General features: G+C 36.5%; 2 protein-coding genes across 3 annotated transcripts; one reads left to right on the top strand and one right to left on the bottom strand.

The window, feature by feature from the left end:
* Positions 1-1830: 1830 nt before the first annotated feature.
* LOC104610309 (uncharacterized) lies at positions 1831-11786 on the bottom strand. Its single transcript, XM_010276863.3, has 5 exons — positions 11222-11786; positions 11049-11126; positions 4436-4517; positions 2707-2849; positions 1831-2132 (listed from the first exon to the last, which is right to left on the bottom strand). Exons 1-5 carry the CDS (start codon positions 11480-11482, stop codon positions 1917-1919), a joined length of 780 nt encoding a protein of 259 aa, XP_010275165.1. The 5' UTR covers positions 11483-11786; the 3' UTR covers positions 1831-1916.
* A 9940-nt stretch (positions 11787-21726) lies between these two features.
* On the top strand, positions 21727-24033 carry LOC104610307 (uncharacterized). 2 transcript variants are annotated; one of them, XM_010276861.3, is made up of 2 exons: positions 21727-22152; positions 22346-24033. In XM_010276861.3, exon 2 carries the CDS (start codon positions 22413-22415, stop codon positions 23892-23894), a length of 1482 nt encoding a protein of 493 aa, XP_010275163.1. In that variant the 5' UTR covers positions 21727-22152; positions 22346-22412; the 3' UTR covers positions 23895-24033. The 2 variants fall into 2 exon arrangements, with proteins under 2 accessions (XP_010275163.1, XP_010275164.1); XM_010276862.3 differs by having other exon boundaries at positions 22325-24033.
* Positions 24034-26769: the final 2736 nt, after the last annotated feature.

Genomic DNA, 26769 nt, shown 5'->3' with positions numbered 1-26769 from the left:
CAATCCCATCCCTCCAGAGGATCCAGTGACCTTTTGAGGTGGCAGCTTAGGTAGTGGGCCAAGAGGGAGTTCTGCAGTTTAGTAAAATGCCTGAAAGGAGCTCGTGTACTCGCATGTCATGCTGGATAATGAACTGGGCAAAAGGGTGGAGAGAGAGAGCTCTGAAGTTTCAATGGCTAACATCACTTAAAAAAATTCAATAGAAGCATCAACAAGAAAAGTGAACAAGAAACCAATCTAGAGGAACCTTTTCTTTCTGTCCAGGCTCAGGCTACATAAGTAGCTGTTGAAGTGGCTAGTGTTATTTTAATATTGAATCATCCCACCAAGTGGCCTATTCAGATGGGAAAATTTTTGGCTCCTGGAATTTTGGATACAATAAGCATCCTTCAAAACACCCCATTAATGGACACGTAACCAGTATTGTATTAAATGCTTTGATTTTTTTTCCTCAATGAGTTACAATTGGCTCTATTTCTCCCACAGACCAGGAAAGTGATCATATGGGATATGGCCAATCAGTCAGGTCTCTTTTCTGGCCAAGCTAAGTATGCCTCCAAGTGGCTAGATTATGCCTTCAAGTGGCTTCTCATCTTTATTTCCCACAGACAAATGAACATAGGGCCAATCAAGACCATGTACTCTCTCTCTCTCTCTCTAATCCTTTCAAGTGGTCATCAAATCCTCCAAGTTGGTTTAAAATAAAGGACATCAGAACCTTCTTTGTCATGTATAAGAGTACATTGCATAGTAAGCATGACAATGCCTTTATAGCTTTATTCCAATTCAAAGATTTATAGTATCAGTCTCCAAGAGGGACTGCGAAGGGAACAAGGAAAACCTTTCCTAGTCCAACAATCCATAGAGGACCAACCCAAAGCTCAACCATCCCTTCAAATGACTGCTAATTAAGTAGATGCACGTTTCCACCACTTAACTAGTTAACTTTGGAATCTTAGTTCATTTGTAGCTAGCTAGCTAGCTACCATCCTCTCCTTACCACAGAGTCTATGAAACGTGAATATCCCCAATATGGCTGCTAATTCCGTGGTCTTTAAACAATCTGTCACTTGTCTGGGAATGGCTCTCTAGTGTGTTCTGACCCTGCTGGTTGGATTAATTTTTGCATCCATTTTGCATAGGCATCCTTTGGTGTTCATTCTCTTTTCAAGCCACATTTAAGAATTTTTTTTCTTCTTTTTTTTTAAGCCCTCTTTGTTTGCATTGCAATTCATTTGCACTAGTACAAATGTTTTGCTTTAGCTTTACTTCACTTCATCACATGGCGTACAAACAAAAGAAAAGTAAAATAAAATAAAAAATCATTTGCATTCCCATACTTTTGCACTCAAAGCAAACCTGAATTATTGTCAGCTGTGAGGAGAAAGTAAAGGAATAACCTTACGTTCCCATGCTTTGTTTTAGGTTTCTATGTATTTTTTCAACTATATATGGCAGGTTTTCAATTTTGTCAGTCTTATGGAAATAAGACATGAAACTCCACCGATCTCATCATTTCCTTTTAATGTGGAAAATATGGATTTCTTGCAACATGAATGGAGGTCCTGGGCGTAGGATGGAGCCTTTTATCAGAGTATTCCTTCCAATGCAAGTTGGGCTGTGGAGTTTTCAGCCAATTCCAGTACAGCCTTAAAAAAGGGCCCCCCTTAGGCCGTGTTTGGTGTGAAAGAAAAAGTAGGGAAAGGAAGGTGAGCACCTCTTTCAAACACAGCCTTAAGTTGAGCATCTCTTTAACTGAACCGAAACCTCACTACTGTCAAGTAGTAGAAGGTGAAGGCACAACTGAATATAGCTGGTACACGTTTATAGTTTATTTAATTTATCTATTTACACACTTTGATATTCCTTAGCTAAAATGTCAATTTTTACACAACCTTTAGCTGAAAGATGTATATTTATTTTTGCTTTGAGCTGTTGAGCCTTGACAAGAGATAAAGGCAACTTGATGATAAGAGAATAGAGGTAGAGAAGCAAAGCAAATCCAGAGAAGAGCTTATCACTACCTTCTTGCTCTTCTCAAACAACCCAACTAGAAGAACCATTACTATTACATGGCCAAGCTTCGTCTTTAGCTCATTTACTGATTTTATTTCAAGCCACTTGGGTCGTTCCTACAAAGCAAAGAACTTGGTTAGTATTAAACAAGGAGAATAACTTCAACTTGTAATGCATATGAGATAGCATTTTATAATATCAAATGACTAATAATTGTTACTTTCCTTACACAAGGGAAATGACTATTCAATAATTAATGTAAGCCAGTTAAGAGACCATAAGGCCTGAAATCATATATATTTTGGTAAATTGTCTCTTCTATGATCATCATCTGAAATCTCTCATGGGTTTTTCCGAATGTAAATACTACTCTTTTTACACCCCTGGCCTGGTTTTTTCAGTACCATTATTTTGTTCCAATGGGTCATAGATCAAATGATTTTTCTGATTACAAAAGCAAGAACACTAGGAACAGGGGTTATTTCCATTTCTGTGCTATGAATATAAGTATCATTTCTTCTTCTTATTATTATTTATTCTTTCTTTTCCTTTTCTTACTTTTCTTGATTTGTTTATTGGTTATTGGAAATAAAGAAGTTCATGGGGATGAAAAGTGAGAAGACACTTTCATATTATTTTATAATATGGCTTGACAATGCCAATTTGAATTAAAAGTGTGAGCCAACTTACCTTAAGAGCGAACAGGCCAAAGAGATTTGATCGGTATGCTGTTTCCTTTGAAGAAAATGACTTTGCAATGTCAAGGTTGCTGATGAATAGCTCATAAAGACCCATTCCAAAGACTAGCATCACTGTTCCCACCAAATAAATGTCTAAAAGAATAATAAAATTGTGGTTAGGGGCAAGCCTTCATGATTTTGGGAATAGTAATAATGCGATGCTTCATGTGTGTATTCATAATTCCAATTATGTATTCATAATTCCAATTATGCATTAGAAATGCCATCTTTCTAATGAATTATGTTCTGACAAAAGAAAAAGGCCTAATAAGAGAAGCTTAAATGTTCATTAACTTCCTTCTACATGTAAAATGTGTGAGCATGCTTATGTACAATAGGATCTCATGTGTTGCACATTGTACCATTGCCTATTGGTAGTGGTAGATAAGATATGTTCTTTTAATTTATATGATGCTTAAGATTTTGACTTGCCAAAATAATAAAGACATAGAAAAGGTAAGAAAAAAGAAGGCTAGATTTGCTTTAACCACATTCGTTAATTACAGCATGTTAAGTTCCTCTACAAGGTTTGACAAACCAGATTTCTAGCTAAGCAATTCTTGGAAGCAAGCTCTCTCTCTCCCTCCCTCCCCCTCTCTCCTTTGCATAAGTCTAACAGGGAATCAAGAAAAGAGAAAGTATACATAAGAACTAATGTAGAATTGAATGAGATAAACAAGAAAATTAAAGATGCTGAAAAAGAGGCATACCATATACTTGGAAGACCCTTCAACATGATGAATGAAACAAAATTCTAAAAAAGGAACTTTGAATCATGACAGGCTTAAATGTTTTCCTATCAAGGTGGAGACCCCATTATCAGCTGGGATAGAGAACTTATGGGTTTCCTCCTCATAAGATGGTTCCCCCTTTCACAATCATCTTGATCTTTATATTTTCTTTACAATGGAATATGGAATGGAGGAGAAAAGAAGTGACAAAGAAGATAGATTTCCCATTTCCCTTTCTAACAATCTAAGTCTAGAAAATGGTCTGTAGACTCTGTACCATAGGCAAGGTAAGATTGCTATTCAAGAGTCTCACTTTTTGATGACTATGATGGTCTATTGTTGTACTAAATGGTTCAGAGTTTATCTATTAGCTTTTGTAATTCATATTGAAGGGCTTTCCGGACATAAATTTTGGTGATTCTCACCTCCCCCCCCCCTTTTTGTTTTTGATGTTTATTTTCACTATTGTTACTGCTTCCATATTCTTACTGCATACTTAAGTCTTTCCTTTCATTTAACACCAACAACAAACAATTACTTGGAGCCCTATTATAAGTACCTGGATGTTGTTGGAACTTTTCATATTTTCATCTTAAATAATAATTAAAAACATCAGCGACCATGTGTGACTGGTTTAACCTTGTTCAACTATAAGTGGATTCATTTACTTAGAATAACTTACTCAAGCTTAGTTATCAAAGTTGTTGTATAGATGTCAAACTAAACATATTTTTTACTTTTCTACTGATGGTCGGTTGGTATCAATAGAAAAGTTACTCATCTCTGGTTATTTAAAGAATCCTTAGAGTCGGTACTCATTTTTTATATTAATAAGCATGAAAACATTCTAGGATAACATATCATAAAGAAACAAAAAATAAAATATGCACACATATGTGCAACATTATATACAAGATTTAGATAAAGGACATGCAACATTATACTCACCAATGGCTTCAATCAACAATGAGATCACTATTGTATGGCTCACAAAGTATTCCATAAATGAAGCCACAACATATGTGCAGCCCTGCAATTAAAGTCAACAGTAAGTATAAATCATAGTAATGAAGAAATGCATAGACAACATTACAGAAAGAATCGAAGTCTGAGTTAGATTAAAGGTTGGGGGCATGTGATAATGGCTGAAGTGGCTGAACTAAATGGTTTTAGTGGATAAAATATCCATGTAATAAAACATTTATGGTTACAGTAACACAACATTCCATTCAACCCTTAAGTAACTTATAATCTAATTAATGACTAATCCAATAAAAAACAAAGCAATGAGTCATTCAGTTCATCCACTTCGGCCATTACAACAGCCCTTAAGTAGAAGGGCAAATAACTTTTTTTATCAGCAGGAAAATAATTTTATTGTTGTAAAAGAGTTATAATAGATTGGATGTAAATTCCACCCCAAAACAACAAAAGATTACAGATTTGCCCAAAACATTTTCTGTCTTACAGCCCCTTGTTTGGACAAATAACTTTTCTGTCTTGAGATCTTCAATATTGATTGTTCTTTTCTCTTCATTCGTTACCTCCAGATGTATGCAATTCTTCACCTATTATTTCATTTATGGATTTGAATAATCATCATTTGTTCAGAACAGGACAGGAAGATTATTTTGGATCCCAAATGGCTAAGACTGGCAAGTAACATACAAACTGTTTGATTTTAGGACTACTTTGGTGGGTCTTCAGATTATAATCTCTACTCTCCTCAATTTACAGAGTATCCCACATTCTAGTTCTTTGCCGTAGGTACCAAGTACAAGTGAAGGATACACTGCAAAGACCATTGTAGTTCCTCTAGGACCCCCCTCCCAACCCTGATGGTAGTGGGATTTGATCCTTGAGTATCCGCTACAAACAGCCGGAGATCCCACCAACTTTGCCACCATCAGTTAGGTTAAAGTATTTTTTTACTGTTGTATTAATTATTTTCAGTATGATGATTATGGTAGGTTTTATGGTTCATTTATAAGTGTTCTTTTCTTCTGGTTTGCTATGAAGACCATCTTCTGAAAAATCCTAGAACAAATTCAGGTTGACAATAACAAAATGCAAGCATCACCTTGCAATAGAATCAAGCAATACTATGATTTTCCATTACGGTTTTCCAAAATGTGGCTCATTTAAGAATTTTGGTCAGCAATATTCCCAATTTAATTATCATATTCTCATCAATAATAACCAGTTGATACCTTGACAAAGCATTCTTTCTCTGTAGTATGGAGTAGTGAATCTTTTCCACTTTGAATGTGCTTCCATGTCCAAAACCATATCTATAGATTGAGACTGAATATGAAACATATTAAGTCATGTTTCATGGAATATAATGGCAACTATTAATATTATCTGCAACTGCACCAAAATACAGGACAAAATTTCTCTTCACATAGTATAGGACAGTTTTTTCTTTCATTCACAGGCTAGTCTCATCTAGTATTGTGTGTTTCATCCACTCTCCCACCTAGGTAACTATTCCTATGGCTCAAATTGTTCTTGACCTTGCTCCTAGTTGAGTCTTAGTAGCTATTCACATTTGTCATGTCTTCTATTCTTTTCATCAATAAAATGGATGTCTTATGTCATGCCTTTGTGTATTCCCATTCATTACCTCTCTTGTCCATGATAGTTAAATATATCTTAATACAACTCCATCATCCAATCTTATAGGTCTTTCACTTGTGGCATACAAAAATCACCTCTAATCTACATTCCACCATCACTGTTACCATTTATGGAATTTCACCAGTTCACATTGTCTATATTGTGTATAAATGTTAATAAGCCACCACAGACTTTCTTTATGACAAAATGTATACCGAATCCCTGTCTTGTTGCAACACGGGATTACAAGGAATCTCTTTTGTTGTATCTTTATATATTGCTTATTCATGATCTTCTTCTGTCTTTGATAGTTCAACCTTTTAGTACAACTCCACCACCTAATCTAAGAGGTCTTTCACTTATGGTATATAAGAGGCATCCTCTATTCTACATTCCACCTTTAATCTTCTAATATTATTTGTAAAGTTGTTGGGTGCTTTTTTTCATATTCTTCTTTCTCTTTGTAGTTTCTTTCTTTGTTTATTTCTTTCTGTTATGATTCATGGGTTGAGTGAAATTTTAATCATATTATTTGAGAAGAGGTTTCTAATTCCATCTCTGACAATGGTGTTAGACAGTGAATGCCCTTAGCTCCAATCAACTTAATGTACATGAACATTTATTTGTTAATGAATAAAGCACATTGTTGTTTCATGTTAATATTGGTATGTTTCTGTGCATTACCCCTTAAACTGGACACTTAAGAGACTTGTGCTAGCTTAGAATGTTCTCAGCCATTAGATAGACTTGGGGATTTTATCCTAACAAGGCTAACACTGGTGTGTTTCCAAGGAGTTGGAGCATCTTGTCTCAGCTGCTAGGGTTAGACCCCAAGCACTGCCAGTAGGTGTTTATTAAAAGCACTAAACCCAGACCAATTTCCAATTAGGCCCTGAAACTTGGAGATAGATGGGTAAAACTGGAAAGTTACACATAACCCCAGACTTGATTATGGAACTGTATTAGGGGTTGGACTGGGTTGTCTTTGATATGCCAACTAGTGAGATTCATAAAGGGTCAAGTACCTTGGTATGTTGGGATAGTCTAAGAATTCACCTAAGTGGGTGATCATAGTGATAGGATCGGCCCCGTTATCGAACAAAGTGAATATTAGGGTTTACACTCTCTCAGATGGAAACCTAAATTGCCAACAATGGATTTCACCTGTATTTGAAATCTAGCTTTGCAAAAGTATTTATATGTTATATATATATATATATATATATATTACTATTTTAGGGAAAAAGTTTGCAAAAGGTTTTAATCCCGAGATCCATCCGAGTAAAGAGTGTGGCACTGCACCTTGCAGTCAGGGGAGAAGTCCTTCCCTGTCAGGTAGTGTTTTGATCATTATGGGCTGAGAGGTTAAGTGTAAGAGATCATTACAGTGCTAATTACCTGGTGGGCCTTGTCTTACATGAGTCCATTATCCTTGGGTCTTCATAGGGTGGCTGAATCCAATGATCATTTAGGTGTAAATGTTGGTCCCAAACTAGACCAATATTGATTGGGTCAGGGATTCACTGCCATGAGCAGTGAATTCGGCCTAACCACTTTCAGAGGTTGGGTTGAACCCATATGGGCTTATGTGAGATCATTGTGAGGTCCCACGCCATACAATATCAAGCCTAAAATGGCCATGCAACACCTTGGGTCGTGAGCCTTTGAAGTAGATGGGCCTAATGCTCATAGTTAATAAGATTAAGTTAGTTGTCACATAAGTTGTTATGTGCTCTAGGTCGAATCTAGGTTTAGTAACAGGTATTGAGCACTTATCCTCTTAAGAGGATACTGCCTATCTCTTAATAGAGCTCAGATCCAAATCAAATATGGATAATCTCCTAATTTGATTAGGAGAGTGCTCTATAAGGATATAAAAGAAGAAGAGGGTGAGCCAAACAAGAACACCTCTCTCTCTCTTGTTCTCTCCTATTCTCCTTGTTTCCTAAGAAACCCTAATTCGACCTAAGCTTTCAAGAACTGATTTTGATCAGCCTTTCTTCTAGTTTTGCAAGAAAAAGGTTGGGGAAGATCAGGCTCACTCATCCCATTCGATTCAAGCAAGTTGGATAGCAGTTTTGGAGAAAATAGTGTTGTTAAATTGGCCTCACCTATACATTGCACCATCTTCAATAGAGGCTAGTTCTAGGACCGATTTGGACGTGAACTTCCACATTGGGATATGTGCTTGTGGTATCCATATCAGGTATAATTTTCCCTTTTGATTTGGTTTTAAATCTGGTCCGGTTCAGTGCAAGATCGATCTGGAAAATTCAATTTCCAAATTCACTGGGAAATTGATTCCTACAAAGGTTAAAAAATTTGAAAATTCATTCAGCCATGTAGTATGGTTCGACCATCCATATGATGGATTCTAAACCCTTCCAACAAATGGTTTAACACTATTGACTAATAGAAAAGAATGTACTAAGTTGATGGTTATATTGATTAAAGATCTAAAAGGTTGCGAAAGGATATAGTAAAAATATCATGTCAGTCTTTTGGTGAAAATTATTAAAGGATTAGTGTTGCTTCTGTTTCTGTTGTTTCCCAACTAGACTATACATCAAAAACACATTTTTAAATTATTATCTTATCAAAAGACACACATCCATTCCAAGATCATCAAATAATGCGACATTTCTCAGCCCTTCTGTCAATTTTTAATGATTTATCATAGTTACATTAGGCAATAAATTATTCAAGAAATCCTTCCTGCTTGGTTTCAATGTGCAAGACCTTCCATTTTGTTCTTGGATTCCGTTACACCAAAGCTGATCATCAACGTTTGATCAAAGGATCAAGTCAAAAGTGAGGTCTGGATCAACAAACTAGTCTAATAGAAAAGATCATTAGTAAATAATTGTTCTTGTCACTATTGCCATTGCCTTCCATTATTGTACAAGCAATCAACTAGAAGTTAAACATAGGTTTTTGAATGATTATCTTTACAAAAATTGCATGCCGTCCTTTTGTCTACTGGTGAAGATATATTGCTGTCATGATGCAGTGAAATATTCAAGAAATTCTGTTTGGTTAAAATGTTCAATCTTCTATTTTTTTCTTTCTTTCGGCCATATCAAAATTGATCAATAGTTGCTCAAAATATAGATGAAGATATTTTAATCTGTGATGATCTTCATAGGGGAGTTCATTATCTCATTTCCTTTCTTGTTATTACCTGTCAATTAATTATAACCAACATTGGCATTATGAACCAGGTTTTGAAATTCCAGTTCTGAATTAGGATTTTACCAAGGACAGAAATCAAAATCAGATTTTAGACCAGAATTGCTACAAAGTTTAACTACTGTTTTTGTTGAATCCAATAAAGAGTTGCAACTCTTTTCCCCCTGAAGTCCACTAAAGTTATTCCTATTTGTCTCTAACTTTTCCTACTTCTGTTTCCTTCCAATATTTAGGAACATCCAATACCAAAATCAGAGGCCATTGACCCATTGCTTGGTATAATGATAAAACCTAAGTCTAAAACATGCCTGAAAATGCTAGCCACTCTGTGCAAAACAATGTCAAATGTTAGATCTATATCCAGTCTACCCTTCCTAAGACCCCAGATAGGAGGGAGCGACATTTGGTAAAGACCTTTTCTAAACTTTGGTCCAAATCCACTGATCCGTGGCCCATCATAGTATCAAAGCCTTGGTTGTTAATATAGTATATTGAATAAAGTTATACCCTTCTAACGGTTTATTTAATGCCAACCAAGTGAAACTTCTTCATTACATAAACACCTCACTCCTTGGGACACACATGCCTGCTCAAACAAAGGCTAAGCTGGTTTTCTAATACTCACGGCTCATTAATGGCTCTGAATTCTTTTCTCATGAAGCAGAAAGCTGTTAACCCATTTTGGCTTTGAAAGGAAAAATGATTAACAATCTCTTGCCTACAGAACTACCAAACTAGTTTGGCTTTAATTTTTCCTTCTAGATAATGGGGACTTCCTATGGAGGCCATCTAGTATATTATGTCTCAAACTGTAAATTTCAAAAACTGCAATTAAACCTATTTTCCGTGTTTGCAAGAAACACATATATTAGGATCATTTATCATTTATTCCAAATTGGGTTAGATATTGTATTAATAGCCATGGGCTTATTTCCATTACTTATCAGCATATCTAACACTTTTCAGAAGATTCAAAAAGTGTATTATTTGGTTTAATTTGATTCCTCTTTTTCCATTCTGGCTTGTGATAGGGGATGGACATAAACCAGGCTTGAGCAGTCTACTATTACCCAAGTCCATCCTGGGATGTAAATGTGAAATGTCTAGCCCAAGCCCGGCCTGGCCCATCATGGAACAGGACAATGACATTATGACAATGAAGACTTGAACCCTTCTCAAAACCCATAAAAGATCTAGGAGAGGGTTAGGATGGGTTGCAACCCATGTACATGTTAGAAATGTGGGTTACAATTTACAAATGTACGTGGGTGGGTTGGCCTTCAACCTACACCCAGCCCAACCCAACCCATCTGTTCGCCACCCCTAAACTGACCCATATGCAGGCTTATAATTCATCCTTAATAGAAGATCAGACGCCAAGCCCACCCCCATTTATGAGTTATGACTTTTATGCCGACCTAGCTCAATGGTGGCTAACCTAACCCTCTATTCAGGTTAGGTTGGGAGTTGGGACTAAATTTTAGGAAACTCATAATCTTTGGTTTGGGCTTGGGTTGAAAATTGGCATCAAACATGGATTTGCGCTTAAATTGAGGCCCCAAACAACCTCTAATAACACTTTAGAACTGGGCTTGGATCAACTCCTTAACCTGGCTGAGGCTGCCCAACTTGTTCCCTACCACCCCTAAAGTTGTGTGAAACCAAACATAGCCAAAGTGACACCTTGGTTAGCTCGCTCCATCCCCCAATAGAGAAAAAAAAATCAAGTGGTCAGATTTGAGACCCTACTTACCTTTATAAAACACAGAAAAGATCCCACCAAAGAGCCACACACTCCGAAAAATGCTAAGAAACGGCACCGATAAATTGCCTGCAAAACAGACATACAAAGAAACTAGGAATTCTGTCAAATGATCTCTCAAATATACACTCAAAATGGCTAGTGTTTCTGCAGAGAATTCTCACCTTCTCTAGGCTCTCTTCCAAAGCTGCTTCCGACTTCATCGCTGTTTCCTGATACACATCCGACCCAACATCTGGTGCAATTATTGGAATACGAGGTCGAGTGGAGGGAGCATTAGCTTTGGAGCCTGCAGTCATGGAGATCGGAAATGTGACTCCCGGTGGCCGGAAACCAAAATCCCTTCTCCCGCATGGAACAGGCCTCCAGTTTCTGGTAAAGACCAATCTGCTCGAACTCGTGACCAGTACTCGAGGAGGTTTCATGGCTCTTGGTTGTATGTAAAGAACAATTTTCCCTGCTGAACCTTCTTAACAGTAAGTGGAGCTTGGGATGCTATGGGTTCATTCCACTGCTGACTAGTAGGAGGAATGAATCAACCCAAAGGTAGGAAGCTCAACGAACGGATATATGAAATTGTTTAGGAGAAATGGCAACCACATATATTTACTTAACAACGTGGGACCTCCCTTTGCTTTTTTTTTTTTCGTTTGTCATCATTCATCAATCGTGAAGATAGGGCTAGTTGGGCTCAAGTGTTCAACTGGTATTTGAAGGAGAACATTGTGGAAACCTACAATTCAGGCTTTCAGCACTTCATTCATGAATTTGGTCTATGGGAGTGAAAAAGGGGATCATTGAACAATACGATAGATGGCAGCAAAAGAGAGGACCACCAAAAGACATTTTGTCATCTAGTCATCAATGATGATGGGTTCATTGACCCTGGTCTCTTTCTTTCTAGTTCATGTAAATTAAATTTGAATTTGTGATTTTAAGGATGTAAATGGTTCGGATCAGATTCCAATCAGGTTATATTTAAATCTAGTTTAATTTGAACATTTATCGGATCTCACCAAAGCCAATTTGAATCTGAATCCGTTGAGAATGTTTGGTATCCGATTTAATTTCTATAAAATTTAACAAATTATTAAATGAAAAAACATAACAGTTTATACAAAGAAAAATAAAACAATTCAAACATTTTTTCAATTATTTTCATCATATATACAGGTATTTTTTATAAAAAATATCAATATAATTATAAATAAATAAATAATACATATCTGATTCATTTGGATCGGATAGGGGTGATCTGAATTCAACCCGATTTTTAATCAGGTCCTATTATCTGATTCAATCTAAAAATTCAACAGGTGATATCTGAATCTGACAAAATATATAAGAAAGGATTCGAATTTTGGGCCATGATCCTGACCATTTGCACCCCAAATGGTTTCCCATACCAAAATGAAACCAGTTATTTTTCATTATTTCTTTTCTGGTGATAAAGCAATTCATTCAAAGGAAAAAAGAAATATCATACACTAGAATTCTTGACACAAACAGACCACCTATAAAACATGACCTTCAACCTAAAACTGAATAAACTAGTAACTACTGCTACAGCAATCTAACAAAGGATCATCATTATCAACACTTAAATGGTTCAATAACCAAATCTGATGGAGAATTCCACCAGCACTCATCTCTCTCACTCTCCCTCTCTCTCTCTCTCTCTCTATATCTATCTATCTATCTATCTATCTATCTATCTATCTATCTATCTATATATATAAGGATAAGGGTGCTCTCTCCGTGTAGCAAATGGAGTAGATTCCCACGTGAGAGCACCCAGTAATTAATTACTGTAATTTAATAATTAATGATTATTATAGTAATTTAATAAATATATAATTAGTGATTATAATTAATAATTATTGTAATTATAAATATTGTTAATAAATAGATATTTACTTTAATTTTACTTTAAATTAAAATTATAAATATTGCTATTAATAGATATTGCTAATAAATTTAGTAATTATTGTTATATTAAAAATAATTAAAAATGTTATTAAAAGTATTGTTATTGATTATTTAATAAAATATTATAATTACTATTATTGATAAATATTGTTAATTTAATTTAATTTTGGTAATTATTAATTTAATGAATATTGTTAATAAATCCTATTTATAAATTTAATATTTACTGTTATATTAAAAATAACTAAATAATATTATTAAATCTATCATGAATGATTATTTAATTAAATAGTATAATTACTTACCATTATTCATAAATGGTTAATAACGTTCTAGCAACCAACGGTTCGACCATCCAGTTCGAACAGATGGCCCGTTCTGACAAGAAAAATTAAAGCAAAAAATTATGAAACCATTCTGGCCACCGATTTTCGGGTTGACAATTCGATCATCCGGTTCGAATGGACGATCCATTCTGACAACAAAAATTATAGGCAAAAATTGAGTTTGTAAGGTCCATTAAATAGTATTATCATACGTGTTATGTCATTCGAGCGTGTGACTCATACGACCCGAAAATAGAATTGTTCTGGCCACTGGTTTTTGGGTCGATGAATCGAATGGACAGCCCGTTCTGATAATAAAACATTACAAGCAAAAAATTATGGAACCATTTTGGTCACCAATTTTCGGGTCGACAGTTCGATCGTCCAGTTCGAACAAACGACCCATTCTGACAACAAAAATTACAAGCAAAAAATTGAGTGTGTGAGGTCCATTAAGCAGTATCATACGTGTTATGTCATTCAAGCGTGTGACTCATACAACCCGAAAATGGAACCGTTCTGGCCATCGGTTTTTAGGTTGACAGTTTGACTTTTAGGTTCGAACGGACAACCCATTTTGACAACAAAAATTAAAAATTTAAAAAAGGCCAAAAACCATTGAACGGGTCAACGGGTTAATGGTTCGACGACTCGGGTCAATGGGTCATTGACTGATTCAACGGTTTTTTGCCAGGGATTGGGATTGGGGTAAAATGGAACTGGTTGCCTAGGCGGTACCTAATTAAAAAAAATGGACGACCCGATACATCGTGTCTGAGGTCCATTAAGCAGTACCATACGTGTTATGTTATTCGAGCATGTGACTCTGACTCATATGACCTGAAAATGGAACCATTATAGCCACCGGTTTTTGGGTCGACAGTTCAACTGTTCGGCTCAAACGGATGGCCTTTTCTGACAACAAAAATTAAAAAAAATAAAAAAATGACCAAAAACTAGTCAACGGTTCGATCACCTGAGTCAATGGGTCGTTCACCGATTCAACGATTTTTGGCTAGGGACCAAGATTAGGATAAAACGGAAGCGGTTGCTTGGATGGTTCCCAATGAAAAGAAATTTAAAAAAAAATGGCCAAAAACCATTGAACGGGTCGACTGTTCAACCACTCGAGTCAATGAGTTGTTGACCGATTCAACGGTTTTTGACCAGAGACCGGGTCAATGGGTCAATGGACAGTTCCATTCCAGCTTCTGCAAAGCAGGGTTCTTCCCCTAGTTTGAATAAAAACATGATAAGCTAAAGCATGAGCAACCTCATTTCCTAAGCGACTAATAGAAGAGAAGTTCATACAGAGCATTACAACTACAAAAGATATCATTTATAATAAAGGATGTGTTTGCTTCCATTGGTGTTTATTGAGTAAGTGTTGCCACGTAGGTGCCCCATCAGCAAAGGTCTCATTATGCACATCTGTACGTATTGAAGTAAACATCGATTTCTGTGCGCCTCTCCCGTTTCAGGAATCTTCATTTTGGAACTTCCCCCAACGGATAGATGTTTATTGGCACTTTTACTGATGTGGTGCCTAATGGCATCTCTATGTCATAAACGCCCTCATTAATTGTTTTTCTCAGTTTTACAGTCACATAAAGTACAAATTGTTTACTCAATAAACGCCAACTGAACCAAACACATAAAAAATAGTAGTCCTTCGGACAATCATTCAAGTTCTTAGAGAACCCATTAATTAACTGAGAACGGTCCTTACTTCTATTCAATGATAATCTTATTGAGCCCTCTTGATTTAGCCAATTGCATCACTCCTACCGAGATTGCCAAGTTCCTATTAGCAGCAATAAAATGACATCAACATCTCTAGCAATGGCACCAAAAGATGAGCATCCCACAAACCGAAAACCCCCTCTAACCATGTACCAACCAGCATTTGGGCCCTCCATAGCTTTTCTACATCATTGGTTGTAGATGTTTTCCGCTTTAAAGCTGCTAAACCGTCTTTCCTCAAAATGATTGACTTTTGCTATGAAGCTATCAAATGAAGCTGAATTTACCGACTTCAAATCAGCCCCCCACAAGATAGTTTCCCACAATATCCCACATCATATCCCTACCGTGTATTGGGAACATCTTTCAATGATAGTGCCAGAAATGATGAAGCATTATCGAGAGATGTTCCCAATACACAGTGGGGATGTGCTATCGGACGTTGTGGGAAATTATCTTGTGGGGGGTTGATTTCAACTCGAATTTACCTGTCAATAGAAGAGAAAACAGTTCTCAAATTTGGGATAGTTTCATTTAGGCCACACTTTTTTCTTAGGATTTTGAAGGGAAAAAGTTAGTCAATGAGATTGTGTTTCTTATTGATCAATTTACCCATGTTTTTATTTTAAAAACATGTGGAACGTAGGGCAAAATTGATTTTCCTAGATATCACCTTCTCAAACTTGGATAAGTTGAGTTTCCTAAGTAGAAAGTAAATAAAAAATAAAATAAAATGGTAAAAAAATATCTCCACGTACAAGACACATTTACCCAAAAATATTAAACAAAAAAGAATATGGGTAATTGTACTTACCCAAGTGCAATTATCAAAATAAATGTTTCCTAAGGGGTAAGTGCACTTACTTGGTAAAATAAGTTCATAAAAAACAAACAAGGTCTTAAAAACACATCATTTCTAACAAACCAAATATATCACACTGTTATAAAGTTATTATAAAGCACATGAAACCAACTTTTGGGTCTTTGATGTACACTGAGGCCATCTTTGGGAGTGGTTAAGTTAAAAATAAGTGCTTATTCGAATAAGCACTTATTTGCATTTGGCACCCAACTTTTTCAAGTGCTTATTTTTTAAAATAAGCACTTATTTTATATTGGACGTTTGGTAGTCTTTTTCTCTAATAAGCATTTTATGACTATTTTGTTCTTCATTTTCTTTCAAAATATATCTTTTGAAAGCACTTTTAATAAATTATTTTTATAAAAATACTTTTATGAAAGTACTTTTATAAAAGCTCTTTATGAAAACACTTTTAAGTACCTTTATAAAAGTGCTTTTATAAAAGTACTTTTGTAAAAATGCTTTTGTAAAAATGCTTTCATAAAAGTACTTTCTTAAAAGTGCTTTTATAAAAGTGCTTTCATAAAAGTGCTTTCGTAAAGGTGCTTTTATAAAATTCAACTATGGATAATTTTATAAGTGGTATTTTAAAATTCAACTAGGAATAATTTTGAAAGAAAAAATTGAATAAGTGCTTATTGTATAAGCACTTAAAAAAGCTGGAAATTTCGGCTTAAAAAATAAGTCATTATTTTTAAAATAAACACTTATTTCGAGCTTACTTCCCAAATACCAATAAGTTCTTAATGGCCAAAATAAGCACTTATTTTGAAACATAGCCAAAATAAATTATCATTAACATTTAACATCCAATCGATGAAATTCCAATTTGCATGGAGATTAATAAATCTACCTCCAAAATTACTATACCATATAGCCCGAGCTAATGCACTATCGTAACATCTCAATCAAAACCATTTTAATTTTTTTAGCTAAATTTGAAACCCAATTTTTCCATAGTTTAGAGAAAGGATTTGTGGTACCTGGGGTTGTTTACGAGTCTGACTAGTTCGATTTCAATTAGTACTGTCAACCAAATCAGAATTTTTGGGTTGATTTTGAAGCCAACCAACAAAAGGTAAAAACCAATTCTAACATATTTGTGAGTTGACATTAGTTTTTTATGAGGATCAAAATTGACCACAAGGGCAAGGATGGAAAGTTGTTAGAGTAGGGTGACACCTTGTCTCAGAGTGTCACCTCAGCTACTAAGAGAGACCTACAACCATAGGAGATGTCAGAGGCCCTGGGCGATCCCAGGCGCGTGAACTCTGATGGTTAAGTCAATAATTGCCAAGGGAAAATAAAGTGAGCTGGAGAGCTTGGTGAGTTTCACACGATGAGCTAAAGAGCTCGTAAGGAGACTGGAGAGCTCGTAGGGAAAGCTGGTGAGCTCCATGTGATGATCTGGAGAACTCATAGGGAGAGATGGTGAGCTCCACATGATGAGCTCGTAGGGGGAGCTGGAGCGCTCGTAGGGAGAGCTGGTGAGCTCCACGTTATGAGGTAAAGAGATTGTAGGGGGAGCTTGAGAGCTCCATGTGCCAAGGTGTCCGACGTGCCTTGTTCATAGTAGCGTACTACCATATTCAGTTGTCCAAATGAATGGGGGACTCACCTATTTATAGGAGAGGGGCTTCATCTAAGAGCTGACACGTCTCTCACACATGGTTAGAGCTCAGCCTACTTGTCGCACCCTCAATTGACATGTGTGCACGTGGTAGGTAGTGGGTCTTCATGGAGTGCGCTGGCATTGATGTTCTAATAAGCTCAACCATGTCTTGCTTGTGCATGTTATGAGTTGGTATCAGTTCATCTTGTAGCTTGTCAGTCAACTCATCAATTGACAACTTTACCCCCAGCATGCTACCACTTGGTGGTTTCTAACTTGTGGTCGATTTTGGCCTTATTCGTTTTGATCAATTTGAATTACACAAATTGAAACTTTTAATTTGTTAGATCAATCAGATAAATTGATAATTTTGTTTTCTAACATTCTTTTTAGATTCTTTGTATGCCAATAAATTTCTTTATTTAACTATTTTCTTTATGATCTTGATAAGTGTTGAACATCAACTGAGGGTCCATTTGGTTCGCAGTTGGAATCGGAATGGTCCATTCCCATAGTTTGTTTGATTCAGACAAGAATGAGAATGAGAATTGAAATCAGCAAGGATGAGATTTCATTTCCAAGGGAGGGGTAGGGAATGGCCGTTCCCTTAAATGGGGGAATGCCATTTACATTCCGACTCCATCCAACCAAACAATTGGGATCGGAATAACCCATTCCAATTCCGATTCCAAACCCCTATTCCCACGAACCAAATGGGCCTGAGATTCATAAAACCTTTGACAACACCTCAAATTGTACGGTGATAGCACATTTACATAAACCGAGATTCATAAAAGCTTTGAAGAAAGAAGAAACTTTTAAGGCAATCGATGATAAAGTAAATGGTTTAAGGCTAAAAACAAAAAATAAGCTAATAAATAATAGAGGATCATTGTACATTGATTAAAAAATTTAAGAGGGACCAAGGTACTTTGAAGTTCAAATTTGTGAGGTTTTAAAAACTGATCCGACAACGGAATTGTTCTTACCACTACTTTCTAGGTCAACAGTTAAACCGTTTGGGTTGAACACTTCAATCTGTGACATCATAACTATGATAATGAACTTATACAATATTTATAAATAATAAAATTTATCATAAAATTAAACAAAAATGTTTGAATCACCATTGCAACTTATATATCCAATTCGGTGGATGTTGCCCAACAGGATTAAACCATTACAACTAGCACAACATCAAAATCAGTGTAGGAGGTCAAGATTCAAATATGGAAACTTGAAATTTCTCCCTTCTTCTTCAAACAAAATCAAAATAACTGTGGGAGGTCAATATTCAAATCTAGAAATTGAAACTTTTCTCCCTTCATCTCAAACAAAATCAAAATCGCTGTGGAAGGTTGGGATTCAACACTACCGCTGTAATCCTTGAATAACCTCTACAAATGGCAGAGCTGCAATAGAAAAATGGAACCCCAAACTACGTCGTCATTGCAAATAGTGGTCGTCATTGTAAGGAAAGGATAGAGGGAGATTGGAGACAGGGAGTTGATGTCTTGAGGGTCTCCTTCAAAGCCCTATGTCACTATTGAGTTTGCAAACCTGTGGAGGAGGGTGGCTTGGGGATCATGTCATTGTTTGAGATCATCAAAGTGTTTCGAGTGAAAGTATGCTTCAAGCTAATCCAAAATAATTCTATTTGGGCAAAGTTTTTTTATTCAATATTCCTAAATGGTAAACCGTCTGGCCTTATATCAAATCATGTGTCTTCCTCAAAATTTTGGAAAGAAATCTATGGAGTTAGTGATCAGACTACAATGAATAGAAAATGGATTATGGGCCAAGGAAATGTTTCTTTCTGGTACCACAGTTGGACTAATAAGGGTCTCCTATTGGATTTAAAAAATCATGAGGATTTAATTGATTTTAAATTTTACGAAGTCATCATCGAGAATGGGTCCTAGTCATTTCCAGATTCTTTAAATGTCAGAACATCCAAGAAATTGCTATAAACTCTGATGTAGTTTTGGAAGCAAATGACAAGATAGTTTGGACCTGCACAAATAATGGAAATTTCATAGTTGGATTTGCTTGGAATCTCATCCACTCACAGGTAGACTTGTTCATGGGTCGGGTAGCTTGATGACTTGGCCTGGCCCGCACTCTGGTTGGGCTTGGACATGTAATTAGGCCCACGGGCCTGACCTCGGGCTCAAAATAGCAAGCCCGACTGTGTTTCGGGTCGGGCTTGGGATTTGTCAAAAAAGCTCAGCCCGGCTCAACTCAGCAATATATATTTTATAAAATATATAATATGTATTTTATACAATATAAAATATATAATATTTATTAGAATATATATTAATAAGTTAATATATACATTTTTTTTTTTATTTTTTCTTTATAATTTCTCTCTCTCTTTCTCTCTCTCTCTCTCAATTTAGTTGCTTAAGTAATAGCTACAGCATGAGCTAGATTTCGGGCTCGGGCCCAGTCTTGGGCTTCAGGCTTTTTATGAGGACCAGGCTTGGGCCCAAGTTGTAGGCCCGATGGTCGGGCCGAGATTGAGCTCGGGCCTTACAAAAATCTATAAATACAGAGTGAAAAGCCTGGCCCGTCTCGGTACATGAACAAGTCTACTCACAGGGCACTTAAGTAAGTTGGTCAAGGTATGTTTGGAATTTTGGTATCCCCACCAAGATTTTGATTTTTATGTGGTGTTTTCTTGATAAAGCAATCCCAGTGGACATGGCTATCAAACAAAAAGGGATACTTTTAGCCTCTAAATGTAGGTGTTGTAGATATGCTAATGAAGAATCTTTTGATTACCTATTCTCTAATGGAATCTTAAATACAAAATGTTGGAAGTTCTTTGCAGAAAAAATTGGCATTCCAATTCACTCCACCCAACACATTAGAGACCGCATTCTAGATTAGTGGAGCACATGCAACAATAACTCCCATCGTAACCAAGTTCTTAGGGTGTTGCCTTGGATGCTACTTTGGGAAATCTGGGTGGAAAGGTGTAGATGAATCTATAATGGCAAGTCTATCCCTGCAAGCCAGGTAATCGAATGCATCAGAAATTGGATTGTTGAAATTGATAAAGTTACTTCATTACCCACTACTGAGGATGCAAATGATTGGTGGATGATTGATTTTCCAATTCCACCTAAGCCCATCAAATCAAAGCTATATAAATGGGTAATGTGGCAAGGTAAAACTAAATTCTGATGGTGCTTGTTGAGCAAACCTAGGTGTAGGAAGCCGGGGAGGTTTGATTTGTGATGATAAGGGCAGATTTCTCAAGCTTTCTCAAGCCCTTATGGTATTTGTACATTTCTTCAAGCATAAATTAAAGTTCTTCGGGATGAAATTAATATGTGTATTCACCATGATTATTTTATTATAGAGGTTGAATGTGATAATTCTACGGTGGCAAACCTCTTCAACTCAACCTTTATTTCATGGAGTATTCATTAGTGTGTAGTTGAAATCAAAAGGTTCCTTGACTCCTGCAATTACTCAATAAAGCATGTGTATAGTGAAGCAAATAGTCCAACACACTATTTGGCTAAAATGGGTGGATTGTTGCAAGGATTCATTAGCGTTGACACTATTTCACATATACTAGATTAGGTAAAAAAAGTTAGTTTTTAAAAATTTTATAGGCTTACCCAATTTAAGAGTTAGATAATCTATTCATGACATTTCTTGTTGGCTGGGCTGAGAGGTTAAGGTTGAGAGATATGTATCTTGGGTTTGGGGCAAGACAGGCTAAGTCCTCCCTTGTTATAGTTGTTTTTACTTTTGATGGTTAATAAATTTTAAGATGACGCCCCTCCACATAGAGTAAATTTTGGGGTTATAAAAATAAAAAGCTACGCTTTCATTGCAAGCCTACGTTGCAAACTTGCAAATGGTGGTTGTCGACGCAAGAACCAAGGATAGAGGGAGATTGGAGATAGGGAGTTGAGTCTTGATGGTCTCCTTTAAAGCCCCAAATCTTTGTTGAGTCTGAGAGGTTGAATTTGAAAGTCTTAAGAAAGAAGACTTTTGTAAAAACCCACTTTTGTAAAACCTTATCATCGTTTGATCGAATGAGAAATAGGACTGAAATGTCAATCCCTGCCCAAGAGAGAGAAAAAGAAAACCTTCAACTGTGGAGCATCTACAAAAGTAGAAAAATAAAACTATTAGACCTGAATCACAAAATATAAATAAAAAACAAAAAAAGAAAAGTTAAACCTGGATCGAAGAAACACTCCTCTCCTATAATCAATGAACTCCAAAAGTAAGTCATAACATCTGCAAACTCCAACAACATAGATAATTAATAAATCCTTACAAAGATAGAAAAAACAGAAAATCACAAAAGTATTTTAGTGTGATGGGTATCACATATACACAAAAAAAAAAGACGAGTAATGGTAGACATACAAAACCCGATGTTTGCCCAATGTATGGGGCCGGCCCGGCGAAAATGGAATTACAACATTCTGGCGGGCGGGTTATGCACTTATGCTAACCGGTCGAATAAATATTTGAGGGAGAGAGCCAGAGAGCTTAAATGGTGTCATTTCACGGCGGCGAGAAGAAGCCACCGAATCTTTCAAAGTTCGTCTCTCCGCTTCCGCCGTATCCATCGCCATGCATCTAATAAAGGTTTCAAACCCTCTCTCCCTCTCTCTCTCTCTTTTCTTTGTGTCTCTATTTATGTTATCTCTATTACAATTTTATTTTAATAGTTTCTTCTTGGATTTCACGTATTGCCATTTTTTTAGTTAATTTTGATCCATATATCTGCTCTACTCTTTATTTTGGTCATTAATTTTAGGGTTTCGATTATCCAATTTAGGGTTCGAAAGCATTCTGTATTGTTCTGCGGTTTATGTTCTAGGGTTGCTTTTGTCCCTCTCTTTCTAATGGCGGCCATGGCCGAAAAGCCTAGAAAGGGAGCCAACGTGCCTCCTTCTAAGCATTCGCAGAAAACTTCTTCCTCGCAATCCCAACTTCCTCAGAGGTCGTCACAGACCTTCCCTTCGTATCTTGATACCCCGAATATCTCCCCTGGTGCCAAGAAATTCTGTGAAATCCTCTCAAAAGTCCCTGTTCCTGAAATTGATGCTGAGCTACAACGTACTGGGATTCCACCGAGATCGGAGTATGTCGAAGAGGTGCTTAGGCACACTTATGGATCTCCGGCCGCTGCTGTGAAGTTCTTCAGATGGGCGGGGTTGGCAACAAAGCACACATCTTATTCGTGGAATCTAATGATTGATTTGCTTGGTAAAAATCAACTCTTCGAAGCAATGTGGGATGCTATCCGGTCTATGAAGCAAGAGGGTGTGCTCTCAATGGCGACTTTTGCTTCTGTTTTTGGCAGCTACTGCGCTGCCAGCAAGATTGATGAAGCCATCATGACGTTTGATGTTATGGACCGGTATGGAATTCAGCATGATGTTGTTGCTGTGAACTCTCTCCTCAGTGCAATCTGCCGTGAGGATAACCAGACCTCAAAAGCCCTTGAGTTCTTTGAGCGTATCAAGACCAAAGTCCCCCCAGATGCGGACACTTTTGCAATTTTGTTGGAAGGGTGGGAGAAAGAAGGGAATGCCACCAAAGCGAAGACCACATTTGGAGAGATGGTGATTCGGGTAGGTTGGAGCCCACAGAACATGTCAGCTTATGATGCATTTCTTACAACTCTTGTCCGTGGAGCACAGGCGGATGAAGCAATCAAGTTTCTAAAGGTTATGAAGGGGAAGAACTGCCTTCCAGGCATGAAATTCTTCTCCAATGCTCTAGATATTCTTATTAGGCAGGGCAATTCAACCCATGCTGTGTCCCTGTGGGACATTATGGTGGATAGCGGCTTGGTTCCTAATCTGGTCATGTACAATGCAATGATTGGCTTGCTATGCAACAGCAACGAGGTTGACAATGCCTTCCGTTTCCTTGATGAGATGGTCTACTATGGTGCATTCCCGAATTCCCTCACCTATAATATGATTTTTCAGTGCCTGATTAAGAACAGGAGGGTTCATGAAGCAGCTAGATTTTTCTCAGAGATGAAGAAGAATGAATTCCCTCCAACTCACTCTAATTGTGCAGCAGCCATCAAGTTGTTTTTTGATGGAGATGATCCTGAGCTTGCAATTGATGTGTGGATGTACATGGTTGACAGTTGTGTTTCTCCTCTTGATGAGAGCTCAAATATGTTGCTTATTGGGTTTCGTGATTTGGGTAGGCTGAAGGAGATAAGAAGGTTTGTGGATGATATGCTTGCTATGAGAATTAATATATATGAATCAACAATGGAAAAGTTGAAAACTGCTTTCTACAAGGAGGGGGGAAGCGAAAGAGATATATATGATAGGATTGAGAGGAGGTGGAAATCCAGTTAGAAGTGCTAGAATGACAGATACAATATGTTTATAGATGGAAATCACCATTCAGCATGTATTCCCTAGTTGCTTTTTGTAACTATACTTTTTAAAAATTTCAGAATGTAATGGAAGTTCATTTCAATTGCAGTTCTTTCAAGTTGCCTTTTATGTTTTTTCCATTTTATACTGATTTTATATTCCAAAATGTTTTTTGAATATTATGGTTTACTCCCCCTGATTTGTGCTACTGTCATGGAGAGCACTCACCATGGAGATGCATTTGCAAGGTCTTGTGGAGCTTCTATCATTTGATGCGACAATGAGTATATGCCTACTTCACCATTCAGTGCTTCCATGCTATCTTACAATGATATTGGGAACAAGAGACAGCACAGGATAGTATTTTTTTTCCCATAACATCTTTCTGGTGCTTTCTTATGGAGATTCCTCTATGTGCAATTTCTCCATGTCACCTGGTTATGTGCAATACCTGTACATAACAGAGGTAGTTCATATTTTTGTGTACAAGATCCAGATAGATTTACAAGTTTCATATTCTCATTTGTTGCTTATGCCCCTTCATCATTGTTCACCCTCCCCTAATTGTCTTTTTGGCTGTTTCCATCTCACAGACTTATAGGGCTTGTTGCTCACATTTTTACTTGATCTTGGTAGACATTATTTTCTTTCTAAATAAAGTTGTTAGTTTTCAGATCAAGCTTTTGATTCCCTTAATTCATCTATCGTCACTCTTCTTGAGTAGATGAACTTACTTTTTTGTGTTACTTTTGGTCCTTGTTGCCATCATCCTCTTCAGGTTTATATTCGAAGTACATAGTAGTAGGATTTCATGTGCATCATTTCTTCAGTAGTAAGCCTGGAATTTGAATGTATTCATGATCCTTTTGTATGTCAAAACTATGGCATTATAACGTAATTTTCCAATGTCAGATTTTCCACTTATATTTCTTTGTTGAAAGGATGATATTTCTGCAAGGAAAAATAAAGAAGTGGGTCTTTCCCCCCTATATCCATAGAAAACCAGTTATTTTTGAAATTATCTAGAAAAACCTCCAGAAAAGCTTTGCAGTTATTTTACTGAAACAAACCAAATTTACTGTTGATTGGTTTTCATATGGAGATGGAAAAGGAAAGCAAAACCATTTTGTCAGTATCTCCCTTTCCCACCTATTAGAACATATATCTTGGTTCACATTTCCTCTTTATTATCTATCTTTTGTTAAAGTATGTATTTAACATTTAAGGAGCCTTTATTTTGGGGAATTTAGTCCTAGTTGTAATGGTAAAATCTCATGCTGGCAAGTGTGAGAACATTGTATGAGTCTGATAGCAACCACTATGTGCAAGGAAAATGCCAAAGGTTAGGACTGTATCCAGTTCCCAAGACCTCATACAGCTGGGACCAACATTGGGTAATGACCATATTTTAGTCCAAGGTTTTTTTTTTTAATTTTCCTGATTCTGTTATTTTAAAGAGGTTGTAGAGGAGTGATTCTGCAATCCTCTACTCTTTTCACCTGGTATTGCAAGTGGGTATGTGGGAGTTTGGACAATGATGATGATGGATAAAGTTCATGGAGTTTATTTCTTTGAAATAGAAGGATTCACCATTCAAGGAGGAGGAGAAGTGATGCAGGAACTACCTAAGCAGCAGCTAATTATGTGGCTGAAATAAACCCTAACTTAGCCGGAAAAAGGCTCAGAAAGCTCTCAGTTTATTGGTTGAAAATTAGCATTTACTTGCTCTGCTAAGTAGATTGGACAGAACCTAAAGTGATTGAAAAATCACTAAGCAGGGAAGCAAGCAGAAATTGAAAATGTGGTGAACAGGGGCTCAAATGGCGTTAAGTTTGAAAAAAACAATAATAAGTTTGAAAGAGATGGTAGGATGGCTGCTGTACCACTTAGAGGGGATTGTAGAACTTCATTAACAATGAAAATGCAAATGAAAGATTGGTAGGGAGGTAAGAGGCATGTAGAAGTTAAAGAAATAACCTAAAACACAAGAGGAACATAGACTGTTAAAGAAAAACAAACTTGGAATATTAAGATAGTGATTCATTTATCAAAAAAAAAAAAATTAAGGTTGTGATTTAGTATATCACATTCAATGACGAACTAAGCTAATTACAGTAAATTCAAGATAGGTCCTAATGGAGTCAGCACCATTAGGTTCCTCTAGGAGTCAGCAGCTAGAGATGAAGGAGTTGGCACCTTCATAAGCTTTGAGTCAGCACCAAACTATAAAACTTACAGGAGCAGTTCAAAACTCTTTCATTCGTCATCTCTAGACAGTCTTTACAATGATATCTATATATATATATATCTATATCTATATATCTATATATCTATATATATATTAGACGAGCATTCAATCCTTTCTGAGATTTACAATATAATTATCTTCCTAATCAAATGTAACTAAACAAGGAAAGAAATATATCTTATCTAAAATGTTCTCTCAATCTCTTATCAGTAGTAAACATGGAAAGAAACAAATCTAAAATATTTTTTCAATCTTTGATTGACATGATGCTAAATCAAATCTTTTGATTGAGAGAGTTTGTATGAGCCTCAAATCTTTGATTGAGGGAATCTTTATGGGCCCCACATGAGCTTACCATCTCTGCTGGAATGGGCTGTCTTGCATGTAGGCTGCAAATATGGTTACAAGCCCATGGTCTTTGGATTGGGTCTTTCTTTTAGCCCCATTTCTTTTCTTTTTCAACTCTCCTTGGCTTGAATGAACTCAACTTTGGCGAGTTTAAGGATTGGTCTTGCTTGTACAAATCCAAATTGATGGCTTAGAAGTTTGCTGCAGTAACCCAAGTACAATAAAAATAGGTCTGCCCTTATACTTAAGAAGAAACTT

Source organism: Nelumbo nucifera, chromosome 1, assembly GCF_055504915.1.
Source record: "Nelumbo nucifera cultivar China Antique chromosome 1, China Antique-T2T, whole genome shotgun sequence".
NCBI classification, from domain to species: domain Eukaryota; kingdom Viridiplantae; phylum Streptophyta; class Magnoliopsida; order Proteales; family Nelumbonaceae; genus Nelumbo; species Nelumbo nucifera.
This window is presented reverse-complemented; position numbering and strand designations above follow the sequence as displayed.